The 23330-nt window shown below is 39.6% G+C and overlaps 12 protein-coding genes and 1 pseudogene across 13 annotated transcripts; 5 read left to right on the top strand and 8 right to left on the bottom strand. All coding sequences in view use genetic code 12, as the record gives it.

Annotated features, from left to right (window-relative positions):
• Window positions 1–61: 61 nt before the first annotated feature.
• On the bottom strand, window positions 62–1999 carry MEA1 (Mea1p; the record flags this gene model as incomplete). The annotated part of the gene is made up of 1 exon (XM_051815380.1): window positions 62–1999. The coding sequence occupies one exon, from the start codon at window positions 1997–1999 to the stop codon at window positions 62–64; it is 1938 nt and encodes a 645-aa protein (XP_051674053.1).
• A 426-nt stretch (window positions 2000–2425) lies between these two features.
• Window positions 2426–3860, bottom strand: CANMA_000322 (RNA-binding protein; the record flags this gene model as incomplete). Its single annotated transcript, XM_051815369.1, has 2 exons — window positions 2426–2803; window positions 3561–3860. The coding sequence occupies 2 exons, from the start codon at window positions 3858–3860 to the stop codon at window positions 2426–2428; spliced, it is 678 nt and encodes a 225-aa protein (XP_051674052.1).
• A 712-nt stretch (window positions 3861–4572) lies between these two features.
• Window positions 4573–5424, top strand: CANMA_000321 (prohibitin subunit; the record flags this gene model as incomplete). The annotated part of the gene is made up of 1 exon (XM_051815358.1): window positions 4573–5424. One exon carries the CDS (start codon window positions 4573–4575, stop codon window positions 5422–5424), a length of 852 nt encoding a protein of 283 aa, XP_051674051.1.
• Window positions 5425–5460: 36 nt separating this feature from the next.
• On the bottom strand, window positions 5461–6924 carry CANMA_000320 (aminopeptidase; the record flags this gene model as incomplete). Its single annotated transcript, XM_051815347.1, has 1 exon — window positions 5461–6924. One exon carries the CDS (start codon window positions 6922–6924, stop codon window positions 5461–5463), a length of 1464 nt encoding a protein of 487 aa, XP_051674050.1.
• A 349-nt stretch (window positions 6925–7273) lies between these two features.
• Window positions 7274–8341, top strand: ULP1 (Ulp1p; the record flags this gene model as incomplete). Its single annotated transcript, XM_051815335.1, has 1 exon — window positions 7274–8341. One exon carries the CDS (start codon window positions 7274–7276, stop codon window positions 8339–8341), a length of 1068 nt encoding a protein of 355 aa, XP_051674049.1.
• A 210-nt stretch (window positions 8342–8551) lies between these two features.
• On the bottom strand, window positions 8552–10459 carry CANMA_000318 (uncharacterized protein; the record flags this gene model as incomplete). Its single annotated transcript, XM_051815324.1, has 1 exon — window positions 8552–10459. The coding sequence occupies one exon, from the start codon at window positions 10457–10459 to the stop codon at window positions 8552–8554; it is 1908 nt and encodes a 635-aa protein (XP_051674048.1).
• A 395-nt stretch (window positions 10460–10854) lies between these two features.
• On the bottom strand, window positions 10855–11910 carry CANMA_000317 (uncharacterized protein; the record flags this gene model as incomplete). Its single annotated transcript, XM_051815313.1, has 1 exon — window positions 10855–11910. The coding sequence occupies one exon, from the start codon at window positions 11908–11910 to the stop codon at window positions 10855–10857; it is 1056 nt and encodes a 351-aa protein (XP_051674047.1).
• A 1067-nt stretch (window positions 11911–12977) lies between these two features.
• CANMA_000316 (uncharacterized protein) lies at window positions 12978–13802 on the bottom strand (the record flags this gene model as incomplete). The annotated part of the gene is made up of 1 exon (XM_051815302.1): window positions 12978–13802. The coding sequence occupies one exon, from the start codon at window positions 13800–13802 to the stop codon at window positions 12978–12980; it is 825 nt and encodes a 274-aa protein (XP_051674046.1).
• Window positions 13803–14870: 1068 nt separating this feature from the next.
• Window positions 14871–15899, top strand: MDH1-3 (malate dehydrogenase; the record flags this gene model as incomplete). The annotated part of the gene is made up of 1 exon (XM_051815291.1): window positions 14871–15899. The coding sequence occupies one exon, from the start codon at window positions 14871–14873 to the stop codon at window positions 15897–15899; it is 1029 nt and encodes a 342-aa protein (XP_051674045.1).
• Window positions 15900–15964: 65 nt separating this feature from the next.
• On the bottom strand, window positions 15965–16987 carry CANMA_000314 (CK1b; the record flags this gene model as incomplete). The annotated part of the gene is made up of 1 exon (XM_051815280.1): window positions 15965–16987. One exon carries the CDS (start codon window positions 16985–16987, stop codon window positions 15965–15967), a length of 1023 nt encoding a protein of 340 aa, XP_051674044.1.
• Window positions 16988–17658: 671 nt separating this feature from the next.
• EAF3 (Eaf3p) lies at window positions 17659–18633 on the top strand (the record flags this gene model as incomplete). The annotated part of the gene is made up of 1 exon (XM_051815269.1): window positions 17659–18633. One exon carries the CDS (start codon window positions 17659–17661, stop codon window positions 18631–18633), a length of 975 nt encoding a protein of 324 aa, XP_051674043.1.
• Window positions 18634–18799: 166 nt separating this feature from the next.
• Window positions 18800–22270, bottom strand: TIF4631 (translation initiation factor eIF4G; the record flags this gene model as incomplete). Its single annotated transcript, XM_051815258.1, has 1 exon — window positions 18800–22270. One exon carries the CDS (start codon window positions 22268–22270, stop codon window positions 18800–18802), a length of 3471 nt encoding a protein of 1156 aa, XP_051674042.1.
• A 472-nt stretch (window positions 22271–22742) lies between these two features.
• Window positions 22743–23330, top strand: CANMA_000311 (annotated as a pseudogene). The gene is made up of 2 exons: window positions 22743–22753; window positions 23060–23330. Coding segments are annotated over exons 1-2 (282 nt in total).

The raw sequence follows: 23330 nt of genomic DNA, 5'->3' as shown, positions 1-23330 counted from the left end.
CATGGAAATACAAAGTTCTATACGTGTATATAAGAAGTAAAATGAACTATAGTCCAAAAGGTCATTCATTAATTAAATCATTAAACGCAATCTCGTAAACAGTGTTACTCTTCAAAAATAATTCTAGACACCAACCGCATAAAAAGTTGTCCTGTAGTTCTTGTAAAATCATTATAACATTGGACTTTATTTGGTCGTCATAATTGAATAGATTGATTAATAGAAGTTCAATACCTTTATTCTTGTCAAATATGGTCAAGCTTCCACCATGAGCCGACGAGCTTTGCAAACTAGTGGAACTGCTTGGTGGGATCAAGTACGTTGTCAATAAAAAGATTTCCAAGGACTTGCCAGATATCAAAAATTTTAATATATTAAACCAAACTTCTCTTTCATTGATTTTGGAGTTGGCATTAACCACTGATATGTTGCTCAAGCTCTGCAAATGATAGTGTAAATCAATCATGAGATTCAACTCGTTGGATAAGTTCGGGAGAAGAAGATTGTATGTCAATTTCCCATTATACAACAAATCCTGAAACTTTTTTGAAATTAATTGATAACAAGACATTTCCAACAACTTGGAAGTATCACTTGACCAAAAATACCCGATTCCATCAAGTAGCAAGATCAAATCTTTATTACTGGGAAACAAGCTGCTATTAAAATTCTTGGAACTGAGCAAAATCCGAACAATTTCATTGATGTGACGACGAAATATCAACTGAATTGTGGTCAAGTCGTCATTATAGTTGAATATAGAGAGCTGCAAACTTGACAAGAACCTCGCATCCTCTGAAATGATGGAGCTCTTAAACTCCATGTTGAAATTCACCGATGAGGCATCGGCAACATTGGAACTAATTATCAACTCATTTGAATCCAAATCGTACATAAGGTCCCATAGCTTGTCATTGTGCTTAAAGAATGGATTTATTGTACCAGCAATAAAGCTCTCACATTGCTCTAGCAAGTCGATTTTAGACACATCGATTATTGGAAACACGTTATAATTTGTTAAAAGTCCGCTTAAAATGCCTCCTCCAGTAACAATTTTCAAGATCAAAAGAATATGATCAATGATATACCCCGAGCTGTTTTCATAACTAAGCACCAATATCCTTTTTCCAGTCAATATTGCATTTATTAGGATGATGATTGGGGGTGTTTGGAGTCCGTAAATGGTCATCTCACTGTTCAATAATTCGCCAGATAGCTTGGAGTTTAAAATATTGATCAAGTTTGGTTTAAAATTCAAGTCAGTAGGGTTCAAATAGTCTCCAATTGTATCGGGCAAGTTCAACAATGGCACCTTAATAGGAATGTTCATTTTGTTGAAGTTTACAATCGAGTTGAAACTCAAGTCTTTTCTGATAAATAGGGTGTCATTGGGAATTCTATTCTTTCCAATACCAAGAACCTTGTTTCTAAAATTTTCATCGTAATATATTTTGTCATTAATCGGCAAGTCCAATATGCTTGAAATCAAAATCTTTTTCACAATGCTTAGGTCATTACCGATTCCTGCCGTATCCGAAGGGTCATGGCTCATGCTAAAATCTTTTTCATTCAAACTGCGGTATAGCTCTTTAACGACATCAAAATTGTTATTGTTAAAGTACAGGTCCAAGCAAATCATCAATACTGGTTTAAAGTTCTTAAAATACGGGATTTTGGTGATTATGGACAAGCTTTTCACCTGAGACCCACGTTTGTATTCGTCATTATGTAAATTCAACACTATAGTGTACAAGTAATATGGGTCTGGTTCACAAGTATTTTTATTGTACAAGTACTGGAAATCACCAGTGGTCATGTTCCGATATAGTAGGAAAAGTGTGTAGTCCTCATTACGTTTGTGTATTTGGTCGGGTAACATCAATTCAGGAAGGAAATACAAGTTTTTCAACCCAGGAATCTCATGAGGATACTGGTACATCAAGGATGGACCTTTATCAATGTGAAATTCAGCTGTGACTATGAATTCCAAATTTGGCATTGTAGTCGCTTTGGTATACTGCAAGCAGCTGTGTAAGATGTAGTGTAACAGAAGAGTGGTTGTTGGCTTGTACCAAAACTTTGTCTGAGAGTCTAAAATTTCACATTCGGTTACAATTTTTGAATTTTTTTTTTCCTGCTCAAATTGCATTTGAGAGACTTTAAAGGAAATTGCGTGTTAGTTCACAAAAGGAAAAATCAGCCATTGCACTCTGGGGTCAAACATGATATGGAGTTATTCAAAGACCCAACTTGATTATTTTGGTATTAGAGGTGGCAGTGGGAGGAAATGGTTTAATGATATATGAGTCTTGTCAAAGTCTCGTAACAATCTCTTCTCCCTATGGCTGATCTAGAATAATACATCAAAAAGTAACTCATTTACTATAAAAGTACACAATAAACTCGACAAGCAACGCAGACGACTTTAGTTTTCAAAGTAGTCTTTCATTTCTTGGTCCAACTCCTCAACAGTTTTCTTCTTTTGTTGAGGTTTCTTTGCCGGCTTCTTTGCCTTCTTAACCAACAACTTCTTCTTGTTCTCGATAGCCTTGGCAGCTTGCGTTTTTTGAATTGGCTTTGCAGTAATTCTAGATGCAAGTGGCTTCTTTGTGGTATCGATAATCAATTCTAAAGACAATTTACCCTTACCACCGTCAATTGAAGCACCGTGGTACTTTTCAACAGCCAAGGAAGCATTCTTATTAGACTTGAAAATCACAGTGGCCACACCTTTAAATTGGCCTCTTTCGTTATAACTTAAAGCCACGGTTTGAACACCACCAACTTGCGATTGAAAAAATTCCTAAAATTGTTAGTCTTTGAATCAAGTAGAAGTGAATATACACAACAACAAAAAAAAATAAAAAAGTAGATTGGGTGATGCTGAATATGAGAACTAAAGCTGTAGTGTGAAGATCCGATGAATGTTCTGATACTAAATGATCACGTGGTAAATCCAATAGCATGGTTATAAGGTGGAAGATGAGGTAGAAGTCCAGTCTAGTGCTGCCGATCGCGTCAGCTCAGTTAACTCCTCGCAAGACAAATTTGGTTCAACGACAATCAATTAAATCATCTCATGAGCGAAAACATCGACAGATGTTTAAACTGAAAATGCAATCTTTCCCTTGGACTGGTACCAGCAGGGAAGCTTACGAGTAGCCTCGATGTAAAGCTTCTACCCCCCTCTAAGTCACACATGAACTATAGCTGAGCCCAAGACATAGAATCATTTAGCACAAGCCTTCATTTACGACCCGACCCCAGCACTAACCATTCTTGCTTTTGCTTGAACTTACAAGCTGATAAGCTCAAATTTAATAGGGTCTGTCAAAGGTCACTAATTGGACTCAAAAAGAACCATATAGTTGTACCAATCAACAAGCTTTTAAGAGAAAAGGCAATGTAATACCCCCCCAATGAAGTGACAATAAGCATCACAGATTTCCTCAAAACACATTCTCATCAAGACGTAACACCTTTGTTTTCGTTCACCCACGCATTCGGCACCCCCAATGATCTACTTTCTCTTTCTTCTTTTTCCATTATACTGAACATACCCTTATGTTATCTTGCTTCAAGTCCTTTGGTAAACCAGTTACATTGACTTTTGTTGCATAGGACAAATCAAATGCTGGAACGGCAGCGGCGGCAGCAGCAGCAGCAGCAGCACCAGGTCTAGGACCGTTTGGTCTTTTGAAAGTAGCAGTCTTCTTAACTTTGTTTCCGACCAACTTCTTTCCAACTTTATTTTGAGTGCCTTTGGCCCCACCGACTTTAGCACCAGGTCTTCTTGACTTGAAAGATTTTTTCGATGACGAAATGATATCGTCCAATGATTTATCTAATGAGGCAGACATTTTTTTTTATTACCAGCTTGGTATGCAAATGTTGTAGAAGTTTAGGTTGATTGATGGATTGAATTTGATCAAGGAAAATGAAAATGAAAAAGAAAAAGAAAAAGACGTCGGATAGTTTAAAAAGTGTTGTGTCATTTTTTTTTTCTTTTTTTTTTTTTTTCAATTACATGATGTCCTTAATTATGTATGCATGGATCTCTCTTTTGTCCTTTTTTATGTTACGCCTTTTGGTGAATATGCTGGGCTGGTTAACATAATGAAACCACACCAAAAGTTGTTCATAAGGAAGTAATAACGCACTTCTGTGAACAGATTATCACCAATACAGCGACCAAGATATGGACTTGCACCGTACAACTTTACTGTTTAAAACGGTTCTCACTGGTTGTTTTTTATTGGCAACCTTCTTGTAACAGATGTAGTATTTCTACTCTTGCTCAGGCCCAGATGAAAATCTCTCGTAGTCACAGCTCTGTATGCACTAATGATGGTCTATACATCCTCCCTCTATCTACAGTTAAAACGACACCAACCTAAATTTCCAAACACTTTCCCCTATAAAAAAAGAGAAAAGGTCGTGCACCATCGCTACCATCACCACTACCACCACCAGACAGGCAAAATTGGCAAAATTTCCCAACCGCAATATAAAGAGATTAATTGAAACTGTTCTCCTACCCACCCATTGCACATCCTATTTGCAAAACCCCAAATGTCACAAAGGATTGCTGAAGTTATTTCAAAGATTGCATTACCAGCTGGTGTTGCGTTTGCACTAGCACAATCTTCTATGTACGATGTCCCAGGAGGCAAAAGGGCCATCATCTTTGATCGTCTAAAGGGAGTGGAGCAAACAGTTATTGGCGAAGGGACCCACTTCCTTGTGCCTTGGCTACAGAAGGCAGTCGTTTTTGACGTGAGGATTAAGCCAAAGGTCATTACAACAACAACGGGCTCAAAGGACTTGCAAAATGTGTCCATCACTTTGCGGGTTTTGGCGAGACCAGATGTGCCTAGATTGCCTAAAATTTATCAAACCTTGGGTTTAGACTACGACGAGAGAGTCTTGCCTGCAATTGGAAATGAAATATTGAAAGCTATTGTGGCACAGTTTGATGCCGCCGAGTTGATTACTCAGAGAGAGGTTGTTTCGGCAAGAATTAGGCAAGAATTGTCGAGAAGAGCCAATGAGTTCAATATCGAATTGGAAGATGTGTCTATTACGCACATGACGTTTGGACGCGAATTCACCAAGGCGGTTGAGCAGAAGCAGATTGCCCAACAAGACGCTGAAAGGTCAAAGTATCTTGTGGAAAAAGCTGAACAGGAAAAGAAAGCAAGCATTATCAGAGCCGAGGGTGAAGCCGAGTCTGCAGATGTTGTCTCCAAGGCTTTGGCCAAGGCTGGTGACGGTTTATTGATGATCAGAAGATTAGAGGCATCCAAAGACATTGCAAGCACATTGGCAGGATCGCCAAACATTACTTACTTGCCTAGTAATGGAGATGGTGGCGAAGGCGCTGAAGGCGCTAAAAACTCTCTTTTGTTAAATTTAGGCCGTTAAATTGTACCCCGCTGTAAATAGTCCTTCTTATATTCATTAAATATCCATTACTAGTAATTCGTCGTCTATGCCTGGTGTAGTTACACCTCCATTGATCAACGATTCTATATCTATAACTTCCTTGACACAACCGCTGGTGAGATTAATAATTTCGTCACTTGACTTACCTACAACTACATCGTCTTCCACTCTAACACCAATACCTTGGAAATGTTTTGGCCAGCTGCTGTCATCTTCCGGTATATACAAGCCTGGTTCAATGGTGATAACATTTCCCGCTACTAGTTTATCAAAACGAGAAATTGGCGGTACATCATGCAAATCCAAACCCAAATGATGCCCAATGTAGTGCGGATAAAGATATCTTGATACATCAGATTTTGTCACGTGTTGGAAGCCAGTTATGTTCAGCAATTCTTTTCTCAATGAGGTGACCGAATAATCATGGAGATCATGCAAGGAATGGCCCAAGCTTTCATTACACAATTCAATACATTTTTTGTTTGTATTCAACACGGCCTCATAAAGATCTTTCTGAGGCCCGCTAAATCCTTTGGTTGAGTTTGGCCACGTCCTCGAAATGTCAGCGCAGTATCCACCAAGCTTTCCTCCAGCGTCGACAAATACTAATTCGTCTCGATATAGCAAATCGTCATTCCTTGTGTAATGAATGGTCAATGCATTTGATCCACTAGCAACAACAGGAATGTATGCCTGTTTATCGCACCCGCCCCTTACAAATTGATACTCTAAGTACTTGGCCAACGTTTTTTCTGTCGCAATTGGGTTTCTCGATCCAACTTGGCCAATCGCTTTATTAATAGCTCGACTTGAGATTTGGCCAGCAGCATGCATAACATCAATTTCGGCTGGAGACTTTACACTTCTCAAAGACGCAATCACCTTGCTCAATGGATTAATTGGTTTACCTGAACTCATTATTACGTCATTCAACCCAGCCAGTTTATCACCACCGAAATTGAAAAACAGACTGATTGAAGATTTCGATTTCAATTTCTCGTCGTACTTGTTGTCATAAAAGATCGTGTTGGTAGATTTGACAAGTGATTTGATGTAAACTGATGCTTTGCTAACATCCTCGACGCTATCAGCATTGAAAAACTCAAATGCACCGTCTAATCCAGTCTTGGCACCCTCCCATAGCTCTCGTTGTGGGTTTTTCGGCGGTACCAACATATGTAGTACAATATCATCATCGCCCTTGTTGCCTTTCTTCTCTAAAATCATAATAGAATCAGGCTCTAGCCAACCAGTTAAGTAATAAAAGTCATTGTCTTGTTGAAAGTCATAGAATACGCTACCCGAGCTAAACTTTGTAGTATTTCCAATTATAATAGCCAAGGAATTGTCGGGTAGCTTGGATGCGAGTCTCAACCTCCTTTGGAAATACTCAAGTGCTGATATTCCCGGTGTGAGGTTTCCGGGTTTAGGTATAATATGAGGCCTTGTTTCATGAGTTGGCTGCCCTAGTTTTATCATAGTTTTGGGTCTTGTGTTTAGAGATATACTCCGACGAGGTATGAGGTGAGTAGTTATCCATGACGACCTCATAATTGAAACGCGATTTTTTATTGGCATCAGTATAGAAGTCACCATAACCCCAGTAAGTCGTTTTTCCAACAATCTCCTTCTCGGTATTATTCCTTTCCAGTTGGTATACCCAAAAAGCTGAACTGTCTTGTCCACAAAATTTTTTCATTTCTTTCTTCTTTTCAACTTGTTTTTTTTTTTTTTTTCTTCTTCTTACTGGTTTGCAACCGCATGCATATGATGATCATCAAAGTGTTAACATGTTTTTGCCCGTGAAACTACAACCTAAAAAACTATCATGACATCAATTATATGGCGGGAACACAAAGGATTTTGCATTGTTCCTGACTACACCCCTTTGAAAGAGACCACAAATACCAATGGTATCGACCTGCTACCATGGGATCAATATTTGGAAAAGGAAAACGTTGTTGATATTTCATCTACTGTTCCAACCCAGGAACCCACACCAAACAAGAAATTAACAAAGCTGGAAAAGCGTGAATTGAGACAAATGAAAAAGATAAATGTTCAGCGCCGGAAACAGATGCAGCGACAAATGGAACTAGATTCCAGCAACACTGCCATCGAAGCCACGTTCAAGCCTTATCTAGCGAAGCAGGAGCTCAAACAAATATACAACAAGATAATAACGGCGAAATCAACATCTAAAGAAGGCACGTCAGACTTCAAGTTAGGTCAGTGCCATTCAATATCCATCTACAAATCAGACTTGGAGCATATCTTGCCTGGGGAATGGTTCAACGATAATAACATCTCCTTAGTGTATGAGCTTATTAAGGAGACGTTTATAAACCTGGGACTGTGTCGACCTTTCACGAACCAAGTACAGCTATTATTTCCCAGTGTGGTCCAGCTCATGCAACATTTTCCCGCTTCAGACATTGAAAATCTCTTGCCTATGGACGATTTGAAAAAACTGAAAATTATATTCCTACCAATCAATATGATTGACGAGCCGCTAGAAGAATTGGACCTAGAGACCGCTAATAACGGTGACCACTGGGTGTTGGGCGTCCTTTCTCTTCTCGATGAGAGACTATACGTCTACGATTCAATGAAGATCGACGTTGATATCAAAGGAGATTTACAGTTACAAAAATTGTGTAAAAAGCTAGAAAGTTGCTCAAATTTGGTACGAGGTAAAATAAAGATTGTCCTGCTAAATTGCGATCAACAACGTAACTTCGATGATTGTGGGGTTTTTGTCGTAATGATCACATGTTACCTTATGGATCAATTTTGTTTCAGCGAGGAGATCGCATTGGATTTGACGCATGTTAAATTCAACTCTCTAGATGCCAGGTTATCTTTGATGAAGTTAGTATCAAATTTCATTGAATAAAGCGGGAAGCAGGTAATGGTAACCAAACTTTGTAGTTTAAACAACAGATAATTCATCTATCGACAAGAGTAGAAAAAAACTCGCTCACCATGTAAGTTCCTCTTTGCTACATCCCCCCCTGATGCGCTCAATAAAGATGTCATTGATTAATACCCTTACATCAAGCGCCACTGATATATTATTCAATGGAATGTGTTCATTTAGTTCATTTTACTTGAAGTAATTGCCGTACATATTCCAAACTCGTTGAACCAATCTTAATTTCGTTTCAACGTCGAACTCGCTATTGTTCAACTCGTTCAAGTCTTTAATCCAATCTTCGTGTAATTCCTTTGGAATGAGAGGCTCGGAGCACAAGATCAAATTGATGATTTCAATCAACAACTCCCCTTCATCGGTGCTGGCATCATTCGTGAATGTCTTGTCGCTCTTGCTCAGTAACGAAATAAGCAAATTTTCAACGTTACTCAAGCATTTAAGGCAAACTATACTCAACTGCTTCCCATTGACAAGCAACGGTTTGGCCAGAGTAAAGTAGTTGTAAAGTTGGTACAAAATAATCAACGATGGGCTCATTGAAACTATCCCAAAAACCAACTGCTGACTTTTTAATAGCTTGTCTATACCGCTTAATGCCACTGCTCCATCGACTTTACCTTTTTGGACCTGAATCAAGATTAATCTCAATAATGAACCCGAAATGAGGTATTTAATAGGCTGTCTGATTTGATTCTCATACCTTGACATAACCAACTTCAAGTCACCATTTTTGATATCTTGTTCGACAACGGCCGGGGTCGTTTCAATGTGGTTATCTTGAGCAAATTCATACACCATCTTCTCTAAAGAATTTACATCTGATTTCAACGAGTCTCTTGAGGTCAATGTGATTTCATCATCACTTCGTAAGATACTAAGCATGTCATTAACAGGTTTGATAACCCAGTTGACAAAGAAGCCCTTTATAGGCTCAACCCCATTATATTGGATCCAGTGGATGATTTCGTGACGATTGCGGTACATATTTCTCGATTGCGATGGTGCGTAGAATAGAACTAGTGATATGATGAGCCAGTACCGGGTAAGGAAAGATGGCGACGAAGTCGAATTATAGTTCTTATTGCCAAATGCTATGACACCATCAATCACTCGTTTATTGTCGTCACTTTTATCCTCCAAGTCTAAAACCTCCTTCATTGTAGGTAGAAGGTTTTTCGCGTCTGATTTGACGAATAAGTCAATATGTTGCGTGTTTGATTGGATCTCCCTCTTGATTGACTTTAACTTCAACTTTATTTCCTTATTGGTTATAGCCACAGGAGACTTTACAATTGATGATGCATACCATTTTATGCATGACAAAATGGACATATCAGACTTTTGTAATAATGTGACCACTGGATTTTCCTGAACAAAGAGTAAATCAACTGCTTCCAAAATCGATTTCCCCAATGCAAACAAATAACTCTGAAACTTCAGCCAATATTGGTATGTCCAATGACGATGTTCTAAGTCAACAGTTTGCGATTGGTGGAAGTTTTGCGCAATTATCCGATTGGTCTTCTCTACCGTGTCAATTACAAAGTAATATGTTTTTATTGGTAAAGTTTGAACAAAGTAGACTATTTTGTTGAACACCGAATTGTATATGGTCTCCCAATACACCTGCTGGTTTTTCAAAACAAGCGTTTTGTATATCAATGTGTTGGACAAATTGAGACCGAGAATGAGATTGATATACTGCTCAATTAAGTCGTGTATTGTTTGATCCATATGTGTGTTGATCTCGACACCTTGAAGTCTGTTGACAAATGACTGCAATTTTTGCAAACTTATATTCGAGACCCGATCAAGCTTGAAGTTGTCGCAATCGATGAGCATATACAAATCCCTGAAAATTGCTTGCAATTGCTCGCTTTGGTGTGGTACTTCTGCTGAATTGTCTTGCAGTTGTTGTTGCTGCTCATATTGAGTTGCTAAGAACGATTTGGTGAAAGAATTAAGCCTGTCAAATTGGGCTTTAATTGCTAGGGAAATTCGGTTGTTGTTACTGATAACATTAATGATCTTTCTTGGATGTCGACCATCAGGGATTAGCCCGAAACTGATGATACTCATTGCCAGTGAAATACTCTGGAAGTGGATTGCTTTGATAATCCCCCTTTTTTTTTATATTTTTTCTTCTCCTTTTGCGCCCCGTTGAATGTGAAACAACGCTTATTTGAGACCGGGACTGTTGTGTTTAAGTATCACTTTGAGAAATGAAAGAAAGCCAAACTCACTCGTTATTTGGTACTTGTATGTAAGTTTAGACTGATTTTGAAATGAAAATCAGTGTCAAGAGGGGATGAAATTTGTCTTAAATTCTTTGGTTCACTTAAAGTAATATTTTCCACTCGCTATTTAGAGCTAATACAATGTATATAGAAAAACTCATCCAATACTGCGAAACACTGTGCAACACAGCACTTCGCAGCGGCCATTGAACCAACCCTTTTTTCCATACACGCTAATTACGCCTTGATTGCTTTGCCCTTTTTCAAGCTCAACACTCTAAGTATCTCAACTAATCTAACACTTCCAACCAACAACTCCTCCTTGAAGTAGAAAAGGAAGGCAGCAGTTGAAATACTTTGAATCAACTTAACAACTAACCCTCCATATAATCCTTCAAATCCTTCTTCGCGAATAATCTTTTTGATTTCTTGGTACATGGACAAATTTGGAATTTCTTCAGCAGCAGCTTTGCCTTCTTCCTTCAACACCTTCTTTCTGATGTGCATTCTTGACTTCAAAGTAATATAAGGGTAAGTTAATGTTGTAGCTACTAACTTACCAAAAGCACCAATAAAGAACGCCTTAATTGCCGTGAAAGACTTTTGACCCCCGCCAGCTACAATGACATTCTTGATTTGCTCAAAAAGAGTGTACTGTATAATCGGGTTTATCACCAAGACCAATGCTGGGAAAACTCCGGCAAATAAAGTGCCAACCCCATCTTTTTCGATAATTTCCAAAATGGTCTTTAAGGTTGAATTTGAGACGTTACCCTCTCCCTTTTGCTTCTTTTCGGTCATAATTCTCGTGTTTGCAACCCAAATAGGATTGGTTCCAACGGACGTGATTGCCCCAGCAATAGCTCCAGTTATGATAGACTGAATAGTTGACAACCCTGCCCTCTTTTTATTGGCCTTGTTTGCTTTCAAAAAGATATTCGAAGTCAATTCGTAAAAGTAATAATAAATAAAGTTCGTCAAGGTAATTCCGTAAATTGCACTTCCCAACCCTGAGTACAATCCTAAAACTCCCTTTTCCTTGATGATCTCCTTAGCGGCCAAAACTGTGCTGTTGTTGTGGAAATTGTGTGAAAACTTTTGTTTCACTTTTGCTTCTGACGTGTGCTTCAATTCTGATTCAACCTCAAGTTCGGCCTGTTTTTCCTCCTTCTTTTTTGCCTTAGTTTGAGCCAAGGTTGACAATGTTACCAATGGGTAGGTGACTATCATTGACAATGCTCCACCTCCTGCACCTGCAATTGCATGGGCGATTTCTTCAGTGTCTCCCGACATGTTGGTCTGATTTGGTTAAGAATGGAATAAAAGCGTGTATTAGCAATCTTCTATTGGTATTTCTCGTGTCGAGCAGTAAAAAGAGGGTTACTTAGTCGGTGAAGAAACAATCTAAGAACAAGGTAGGCTGCTGTTGTTGTTGTTGTTGTTGTTGATAGGGATTGATTTTATTTTATTTTTCTTTTTTCTTTTTTTCGATTCTACACCTGATTCTTTTCGTGCATGGAAGTGGTTACTACACGCTGTTAGAATAGAACAGCTTATTCGGTATTATTTTTAATATGCAAGCTATGTCGTTAGCCTGGCGAGGGGGTTTAATTACCTATGTATTAGCCGAAAGAGATTACTACTTCAAGGCGGCCGAGGGTCTTCATGCTCTAACCTGGCATCAAATAAATCACATGCTAACATAATTTGTATTATACTCTCCAAAATGTCAGCTTTCAACTTTACTCATACTGATGTATTGCAAACAACTGCAACCGTTGACTTGGGTGAGTAACCTCGACCGCCTAATGGCGCCCTTTATAAGCGTTATTGGCTACTTTCGTTAAGACTTTTGATACCATAGAATCTTTATTACACTGCCGTCGTGCACAAAAAACCCTTTCGGAATTTTCATGAAATGTGGAGCATAAGTGCGGGACAATACGATACACAAAAAACACACACAGTTGAGCCGAGGGTATTCAAGAAAATGAATGGAGTTCATGCAGCATCACCGTTTTGCCTGAAGCTATATTGCACTGACTGCAATCTTTCCAAAAGCTATGCTTTTGTGGCCTGACCAGGAACATTTTAACCACACGACCGTTAGACGTGAAGTTGGTAGCGAACACTCTGTCATTTCTCTGTTGCAGAATCCAATCGGATACACAGGCTCCACTTTCTTTATACTGCCAACTTCAAGCGTGATAACTTTGTGCCTTCACAAGACACCGACAGGTTTGGTTCCCCCCTTTTTTTTAAAAGGTACAAATCAGTGCCAATTGCATTGATGTGCTTAGAAACCTACATTTAAAACTAATCGACATTATATTTCACTATAGACTATAAATTGATTCCATTTATACAGCACTATACTCGCCCCTGTTATTACCCCTGCCGACAACCTTCTCAAGGATCTCTCTAATAAATCCAGGCAAGCTTTGCAATAATGTAAAGAAGTTTTCAAGAACCTCCTTGAGTGCACTTTGGAAATCAATGGCATTGCCTTTGTTGTACTGGAACCAAGCACCTCCAATAATGTAGATGCTCAAGAATAACACCAAAAAGATGAATATCCAGGTGAACCAGCCCCATGACTCACCGTTATCCTTCTTCTTGTCTGAGTTGCCATTATCATTGTTTTTTTTCTTGTCATTATCACTGGTAATACAAGCAGCTTTTGACCTCATTGAAATTTTCAAAACTTCACCGTTCCAGCTATCCAATCCGAATTTGTGATTCTCCTTTATCGACTTATCACAGACAAAGCTTAGTTCAGCATCAAGTAAAGAATCACCCCAGTTGACTCCTGAGTAAGTGATTTTAATCCCACCATCGCCCTTATCACCCAATGGATCGTAGCTCTTTTGAAGATTTGAGTTGAAACCGATAACTTCAGATACGATCGGTTCTTCGTTATCGCGTAAGATCGATGTGATTCCACAGATATCGGAGTTTTGTGGACACTTTTGCAAATCGTTTTTCTTATCATTGGATATAGACTCACATATACCAAAGGTCCAAGTGATGTTAGTTCTTGTGGGAGGCGTGTTTTTAATTGTTGAGAATGAGTGAGTTCCTTTGATGCTTTCGAAATTGTAAGGCTGGAGGTCCTTGACAGAACAATCGATGGCGTTTGATAGCAACACAGACGTAAGAAGTAAGGTGATAGTTGATTTGAGCATGTGCGATTGAAGTAGTTGGTACGATGAGACAAGTATTGATTATGCTTCTTTTTTACGTTTTTGAAAGTTTGTTTAAATCTTTTGAGTGGTGACGAGTTGACTTGTCAAATGAATTCTATCGGAGTTGTGTCTTTCTTCTCTTTGCTCTGGATTAAAAAAAAAAATTTGTTTTCTTTTATTTTTTTTCTTCGGTGCATTTGTTTTGTTCGCGAATCACAGACACAGACACGGAGACACACACTTTATAAAACGTCCATCAAGCGAAGTACTCTGAGGTTGCGACTGAATGAAGATAGTAACTAAGCAGTCGAGCAGATCCAATGGGGTAGGTTAGTCTAAGTGACTTGAGCACCATCAAAAGCAGTGTCTGCGTCATAAATCGTCGTAGAATAGGTGACAAAATTGTGTGTCCTTTTTTAATACCGAAGTAGGAGTCTGTCAAGGCAGTAGGTATTTAACATGCTCGGCCTCATAAGGTAACCATAGGGGGGTACAGTATCATTCAATTTATAAAAAGTTGTTGCTAACTGATGCAACAACCCTGTCTGTAGTTCGTAAACGTTAATTCTTGTTATAATTTACCCTCGGTATTTCTAAGCGACAATGATGGTCAGTAACATTAAACATATTAGCACCAACACACTAAAGTATCATTTGAAACCATTCAAGAGCTCAGCTCTCAGTAAATAGTTACTGGCAAGTTGTAGCAGTATTCAAACATTTATGAACAACTTTTGGTTCATAGCCGGGTACTTTGGTGATTTTTAAATGAGATCACGTGCTACAATTTAATCAACGGATAATTCTGCTCCTACCCCACGTCCCTTTTTTCTCTCTACACACAAAAAAACCACAGGATTACTTAAACTGTTACATATATATATATATATATATATATATATTCTCTCCTCCTCCAACCATTGCATGTGCTTTCTTTTTAAAAGCAAACAATTAACAACCAACCACCAACAACAAAAAATATATATCATCTTTAATACTCTTTTCTTTTCACAGTTAAGTTGTTACTCATTCTCCCACGATTTTTTTTATTAAAACACAGCACACATTATGGTTAAAGTCACAGTTGCAGGAGCCGCAGGAGGTATTGGCCAACCATTATCTTTATTGTTGAAATTAAATACCAATGTCACTGAATTGGCATTGTTTGATATTGTCAATGCTAAAGGGGTTGCTGCCGATTTATCCCACATCAATACGCCAGCAGTGGTCACTGGCTACCAGCCAAAGGACAAAGAAGATAAAACAGCTATTGTGGATGCTCTAAAAGACACTGATGTTGTCATCATCCCGGCTGGTGTCCCCCGTAAGCCAGGAATGACTAGGGCAGATTTATTCAACATCAATGCATCTATCATTAGAGACTTGGTTGCGAATATTGGAAGAACTGCCCCCAAAGCTGCAATTTTAATCATTTCCAACCCCGTCAATTCAACAGTTCCCATCGCAGCACAAGTTTTGAAGAAATTGGGTGTGTTTGATCCCAAGAAGTTATTTGGTGTAACCACCTTGGACAGCGTCAGAGCTGAAACTTTTTTTGGTGAATTAACAAATACTAATCCAAACACTTTGAAGGGAAAAATCTCCGTTATTGGTGGCCATTCGGGTGATACTATTGTTCCATTGATCAACTATAACAAGCTGGTTGGTTTGATCAGTAGCAAATCACAGTACGATGATTTTGTACACCGTGTTCAGTTTGGTGGTGACGAAGTTGTCAAGGCTAAAAATGGTGCTGGTTCCGCCACTTTGTCGATGGCCTATGCTGGCTACAGGTTTGCCGAATACGTGATTGACTCCTTATCTGGACGTTCAAAGAACGAAGCCATTCCTGACTCTGCCTACATCTACTTGCCAGGTATCCCAGGTGGAAAAGAATTCTCTGATGCCCATTTGCAGGGAGTCGAGTTCTTTTCAGTTCCAGTATTTTTGAGCAATGGGGCAGTCAGTTCGTTTATTGACCCCTTTAAATCACTTCACGTCACCGACGATGAAAAGAAACTAGTTGAAATTGCGTTGAAAGGATTGAAGGGATCAATTGATCAAGGTGTGCAATTTGTTGATGCCTCTAAATTGTAATCAGTCATTGCAAAAAGAATGGTTATAGATCTTTATTTAATAACACATTAATCTATAAACTACTGCTATATGTAACAACAGAAGAAGCAAGACCGGCTTTTCTTTCTATTGAAACTTGAAGTGTCTGAATGAAGATCCTCGTCATTTCTCGAGTTGATTATACCATTCTGATCACCGCCATATTCCAAATCTCGTTCCTGTCCAGGCTGGTACGCATTTACCAACATTGAAGCTTTGGAGTCCTGATTAATTGATTGATACCCATACCTTCTTTGCGCACCAGCAGCAGTAGTAGCAGCATTTCGGCCATCCAATTTCTTGCCCAAGAGCGGTTGCTGCTGTGGCTGTTGATTCAGTGGATAATTTGCATAGCTTTGGAGCCGCTGGTATGACGGTGAATTTGTATTATGACTCTTTTGTTGCTGTAGTTGTTGTTGTTGCTGCTGTAGCTGCGACCTCCTTGGGGGATGGGGGTTTCCATACCCGTGCAAGTTTGCCTTTTTGTTCAACGCCGCATCCCAGCCTCTGCCGTTATTCAAATCCATCCAATCATAATGACCATCCTCCTCAAAGCCGAGTGTTAGCATAGCTTTGTCCATCAATCCAACCAAGTATTTGTAGTCGGGCGTCTCATCAAAGTTCAAGTTTCTCACGTATGTCAAGTACTGAGCAAATTGAATAGGTAAACCATAACATAATTCATTTACCGAAGTAGTTTGTTTCTTCATCCCTATTTTTTCATACTTTTGTTTGTTTGTTGGAGCCTTTAAACCCTGCCACGGCAAAGACCCCCGCAAAAAATACATAAACACATGGCCAAGACTTTCCAAATCGTCCCGCCTCAGCTGCTCCCTACCTAAATGAGTATTAATCGACATGTACCTAGCTGTGCCACTCAAAGCCTTCTTTTCTCTATATGGTATGTGAACTTTTGTCTTGGGATCTCGATACTGCTTTGCCATTCCAAAGTCAACAACAAATATTTGGTTTGCTTCCGGTGTGTCTGGTCTTCCTATAAGAAAATTATCTGGTTTTATGTCGCGATATATCAAGTCGTGTTCATGTATGGATTCCACCCTTTCAATCATCTGCTTTGCGACTTGTATTGTCGTCTTTAAGCTGAACTTGCGATTACACCAATCAAAGAGATCCTCCAACGAAGGCCCAAGAAGGTCAATTATCAATATTGAATGAACGCCCTCTTGTCCAAAAAAATAGGCCTGCGGAATCCCTGTCGTCTTGTTCAAGATTCTATAAGATCTATACTCATCGCGCAATTGCGGAGCCTCACATTTCCTCGGTTCAAACTTGATTGCAACCTGTTGATTGTTTAAGATGTTGATGCCTTCAAAAATAACCCCGAATGAACCCTCTCCAATTTTTTTGCCCACTTTATAATGCACACCGACTATACTCGAGGACTGGGACATTTCATTTGTATTTATTAGCTCTGGGTGTGAATGAAAACGTAATGTGAAGTTGGTTTATTTTAATTGATTCTTTCTCTCTGTGTGTGTCGGTGTCGGTGTGTTTATTTGGTGGTTTGTCTCAGACTTGCTCTCACACTTTGCTCATTTTGAAAAAAAGATTTAAGGCGAAAGAGAAAAAAAATCAAAAAAAGCACGCACATATTGCGTATGGCCAAATAAAAGGAACAGCTATTTGTGGGAGAACTTGACTGATTGCACTTGAAAGAATTTAGCGACTCTGCAGAGGCTACATCTACAATTACCGAATAGAACAATCCAACGAGTCCAGTATGGTTGACTTGAAACCAAACCAGTTGGTTTATGCGTATCATGGTCCTCTCATATATGAAGCAAAAATAATAAAAATGAAAAATGCAAAGGATTCATTCATATTGAACGGTGATTTGCAACAGGAGACCTTGGAACAGAATCACAAATTCAGTGCTAAAAAATGGGATAATGTCACGTGTTACTTGTTGCATTATCAAGGGTGGAACCTGAAATGGGATGAATGGGTAGGGATCGACAGGATACTAGAAATCAACGACGAAAACAAGTTTAAGAAACAAGAATTGGAACAATTGACAAAGAAGAAACGAGTCAAGAGAGAATCTTCGACTGGTCCAACAGAATCGGCGAGCAAAAACAACAACAACGGAAACAAGAAAACAAAATTAAACAGTGCAGGTTCGTCATCGTCGTCGTCGTCCAATAATTCAACTTCTCAATCAAAAGCAACAAAAAAGAGCATAAGTATCAACCTTTCGTTTCCTCCTGAATTGAAATATCTTTTAGTTAACGATTGGCAGTATATCACCAAGGATAAGAAACTAGTGGACTTACCAAGTCAACAAAGCGTGTCTACTATTCTCCAAGACTATAAAATTTGGAGATCAAAAAACCTTCAATCACATCAGCTAGGAGTTCTCACTGAAATATTACATGGTCTAGAGATTTATTTCGATAGATCTGTAAGTTTACTTTTGTTGTACAAGTACGAAAACTTGCAGTACTTGGACTTATTGAAAAACAACACCATAACGCAAGAGCATAGTCAGGCTAAAGTTTACGGAGTAGAACATCTACTAAGATTGCTAGTGTCTTTACCGGGACTAATCAGTCAAACAACGATGGATGCACTAAGTACTAATGTCTTGGTGCTGGAGGTGGAGGAGTTGTTGAAGTTTTTGAAAGACAGGATGAGTGATTATCAAAATGAGTATGTATATACCAGCCCGCAGTATGATAGTTTAGCCATGTCGTAAGTGTCTTTTACATATTGATTAGAGGTCCCATGTTGTAAATGTACACTTTTTTTCAGTGAGCTTGTGCTCTTTTTGAGAATATTATGTAAAATCAGTTTTATAAAAAGATAAAAAAGCGTACGTTAATGTACAAAAAGTTGATTTACATGCCCATATATAAAACATCTCAACTCTCCCCTGGAGTTTCTATAGCTTGACTCTTCTCGGCACCTTGGTTCCCTTTCTCCTCTCCAGCATCACGAGTTCCTTCATCTTCCACCTCCTCTTCATCACCACCTAATGCAGCAAATCTATTAACTTGCTGATTTTCTGACCTCCTTGAGGAATCTCTTTGAATGTCACTTCCGGCAAGGTTGCTGGAGGTGTTGGCAGCCGAACCTCCACGTTCACTAGCACTTCTACTAACATTAGAGTCGGATCTTCCCACCGAAGGCGATTTTCTGAAAAAGTTTGAATTTGATGCTGCATTTGAGCCAAACCCTGAATTTGATCTCGAACTTCCGCCACCAGCACCACCCAAGTTATTTGATCCATAATGCAGACTGCCTCCTCTTCCGGTGTTTTGCGGTCTTCTACCTTTTTCCCTCTCCTCTTTCAATTTTTTCATCTCCGCATCTCGGTGTATAGCTTCGATAGTTGTAGGTTGTGCTTCTTGCTTTCCCGTTTGCCACCTTGCCTTCCTCAAATCTTGCAAGTCCATCAACATAAACTTTATTCTAGAACTCAACTTGACATTGTTCAAAATTGTATTTATATTTTCAAACACAATCTTGAGCATAGTTTTAGTACGTTCATTGGCATCCAATTTGGGTCCAACAGTCTTTATTAATTGGGCAAGATTTTCCAAACTGTCTTCCGACGGGTCAGTAGTATTGCTACATTGATCTTTAAGACACACGTAAATGACCTGGTCATTCAACATATTCAAATTGTACAAGTGACCAATGAACTTGACAAGACCCAAACCTCTTCTTTTTGCGGCAGCCATGACATAATATTCATCACTCATCATTTCTGGCTCGAGTGGAGAGCCATCAGGATTGGTTGGCAATTTGTCACTCCAACCTTTTTCGTACTCAACTTGACATGTAGTTAACAACACTCTTCTAGCCAATGCACCACCGGATGGGTGAGTGCCGTCTTTCAATGTACTTGTTTCATCCGTGATTTCCGGAAGAATGTGCGTTGTCATCTTGGCACACCATTTAGCGTACATCTCTGACCAATAAGGTTCATCACACGCCTTCTGAAACGTTAAAGATATGGTCTGTTTAATAGTTGACGCATCAGTTTCCCATTTAGATTGCTTGGTTATATCCAACATCTCATCCGTAATTTCATTAAACATTTCCAACGTCAATTTGTTCAATAATGATTTAATCTTCCTTTCCACATCATCCTTCTCCATTATGATACTACCATCTTCAGCATAACGCACCTCAGTCTTTTTAGCTCTTGACTTAGGCACCCATCTATTTGCCGATTTCTCCAACGGTTTAACGTCCTCAGCTGGTTTCTGCGCCTCCTTAGCCAATTCTTCTTCGGTTGGTTCGCGTGCTTCATTGTTTCTACCTCTCTTTGACTGAAGTGGTTTTCTAGTAGATTTATCTCTTGTAGATGTACCTCTTCTTTTAGAGCCGGTTCTGGAATTTTGTCTGCTATCATACGCATTAGGACCATTAGAAAGGCCACCTCGCTTGTCATGAGGGCCACCAAAACGTCCCATGTTACTTGATTGTCTAGGACCTGGACCGGCATTACGAGACGAGGAGTCTCTAGTGGATCCTGAACGTCTGGCGGATTGCAGCAGGCCAAATTCCAAGTAGCTATAACGCGTTTTGAATTCTGTATCAATGGGGTATTGTACGACATCACGGAATTGAATTAAGAACTGCGGATCATATCTGTACTTTTTGCTGGGAATTTGTTTTGAGCTGTCAACGCCTTTTATGTTCTCAGGATAAGCAGTTTCCAAAATGTTTGTAATTGTATGGACTTCAGATATCTTTTGCATAAACTGTGAAATATCGAGTGTTTTCTCGGTATTTTCTGACGACTCAGGTTCTGCCGTTTCGGGTGCGTCTTTAGTGTCAGCAAATGCAGATGTTTCGGTAGTGTCGGCGGCAGTGTCGGCGGTAGTGTCTGCTTTTTCTGTTGTGACATCATCCTTTGTCTCTAGTTGTACAGCCTCGGTTTGCGTGGTCTCACCAACTTCTTCACTTTGTGATTTCTCTTGTTCTCTCGTCTCTGTTGGTTCTACTGGGCTAACACCAGCCACTTGTTCCTGATTTGTAGCTTCAATGGGCTGGGTAGATTCAAGAGACTCCGCGGGTTTTCCTTCATCAGCTACCTCTGATGTCACCCCAGATTCAGAACCTGCACTCATATTTGGTTCTTCAACCTCTGAAGGTTCAGACTTCTTCGCTTCGGAGCTCGTTTCTGTATTATTTCCTTTAGAGTCCGACAGAGTTTCCACCTTTGCTGCTGCATCCCCAAGTTCGACTTTTGGTTCGTCTTTTGGTTTTTCCTTCTCTTGAGTACCTTCGGCATCTTTCTTTTCTTTTTCTTTGGCGGCAGCGGCAGCAGCAGCTTTTTCTCTGATTTTTCTTTTGAATTCTTCTGCTGCTGAAAGAACAGGTGCTGGAGCGGATGCAGATGCAGATGCAGATGCAGATGCTGGGGAGCCAGCGGAAGCAGTGGCAGCTGCAGCACCAGCAGATTCTGTAGATGCGGCACCTGGTGTTGATGATTCCAGTTTTTCAGCATGTGTAGTGGTGGTTGCAGGGACAGTTGCTGGTGATGCATGTTTGGCGTAAGGTGATGCTACTGGGGTTGACGATGCAGTCTTCTTCTTTTTTTCCTCCAAGTCAACTGGCTTACCGTCCTTGGTGGTCAATTTCACTTTTGGAACAGGTGGAGTTCTTGTTTGGGGGTGAACGTATTGAGGTGTTGAGCTACTGGAAGCGCTGCTGGTTGGAGAAACATATGATTGAGATGCCGGTGACATGTATGGCATAGGAACATAATATTGAGGCATATAGCCGTACTGAAAGGCTTGTGGAACCGCAGTGCCATATGCATATCCCATATACTGTTGCTGTTGCTGTTGCTGCTGCTGTTGCTGCTGCTGTTGTTGCTGTTGCTGATTGGGATGAGTGTGATTCATTTTAGCATTACTAAACAGCTTTCTGTGAGAATGGGCCAGAGCATTGGGATTGTTTTGACTGTTGTTGTTATGGTTGAACTTGGAGTTTGAGTTGTTACCATTGTTGTTGAAATTCTGTCTGTTTCCTGGATGGTGTTTATTAGAATTATTGTATTGGCCCTTGTTGTGAAAATTTGCGCTGCCATTGTAATTTTGGTTCACATTTTGTCCATATTGGTAGTTATTAGGGAACGAGCCCTGGCCTTGTTGATAGTTGTAGCCTTGATTAACCTGGCCCAGCAAGTGAGCTTGTAATTGTTGTTGCTGTTGCTGTTGCTGGTTTTCAATTTTTGGATCACCCGATGATTTACCTGAATCTTTAGCATCAGATGCTGCCCCTGTTTTAGTAGCTGCAGCATTTGCATTTGCATTTGCATCAGGGACAACAGCGCCTGAGTCAGGCTTGGAGTCATGGACGTTGTTATCAGACATATCTTATAAAAGGATCTATGTCTGTCTTTGATAACAAATATGTCTGGTGCAGTGTATATTTTATACCCTCCTCTTACTGAAAAAAAATTTAAAAAAAAAAATACTGAGACTGAGAGAGAGAGAGAGACGGAGAGAAAGTTTTATAAAAATATTTTGTGTCTTTAGAAATTTTTTTTTGATCCTCTTCACACTACTTCTACTACTTACTTTACTTAGTTCTACACTACACTACACTACACTAACTGTACTTACTTACTTTCTTATTTACCTACTTACTTACTCGCTTACTTACTTACTTACTCGCTTACTTACTTACTTACTTTACTACTACACTACTACACTACTACTACCCCTACACTAACTTATTTTTCTTTTTCTTTACATTACATTACATGCAGGATATGCTTTCTTTTTCCATCAGCTTCACTAATAGTTTCTGAAAAGAGAAGTAACATATACACACTATTCGTTTATGTCAAGTGGGTGAGGAGAAGGAGAAGGAGAGAAATAGAGAGAGAGTGTGTGTGAGAGTGAGAGAGAGAGAGAGAGAGAGAGAGTGTGTGTGTGTGTGTGTGTGTGAGTGTGTGAGAGAGAGTGAGAGAGAGAGAGAGAGAGAGAGAGAGAGAGAGAGAGAGAGAGTGTGTGTGTGTGTGTGTGAGAGAGAGAGAGAGAGAGAGAGAGAGAGAGTGTGTGTGTGTGTGTGTGTGAGTGTGTGTATGTATATGTGTGTGACGAACCAGAGCTACTCCTGACTGAAGAAGAAGAAGAGGTTCCCAATAATGACAATAGTGACAATAGTGACAATTATGTCCACAGTGCACTTCAGAATCAACCATCGGAAGATCCACTTGTGTACCAACAAGAGCGTGAAGGAACAGGGCTTTTTCTTGTCAATCTCCCACCTGATACGGTAACAGAGCCCACTGGTAACCCGTTAAGTATTGACACTACGCCACGCTCAAACGGCACCAACACTGGAAATCAAGATGAAGAAAACAGTCCACCTTCAAATGAAGAGAGCATTAGAACTGTAGTCATTATTGATCCAGAATCAGACGCT

The sequence above is a fragment of the Candida margitis genome, assembly GCF_024628925.1.
Source record: "Candida margitis strain CBS 14175 chromosome Unknown scaffold74, whole genome shotgun sequence".
Taxonomy (NCBI): domain Eukaryota; kingdom Fungi; phylum Ascomycota; class Pichiomycetes; order Serinales; family Debaryomycetaceae; genus Lodderomyces; species Lodderomyces margitis.
Note: the sequence above shows the minus strand (reverse complement) of the source record. Positions and strands in the feature narration are given on the sequence as shown.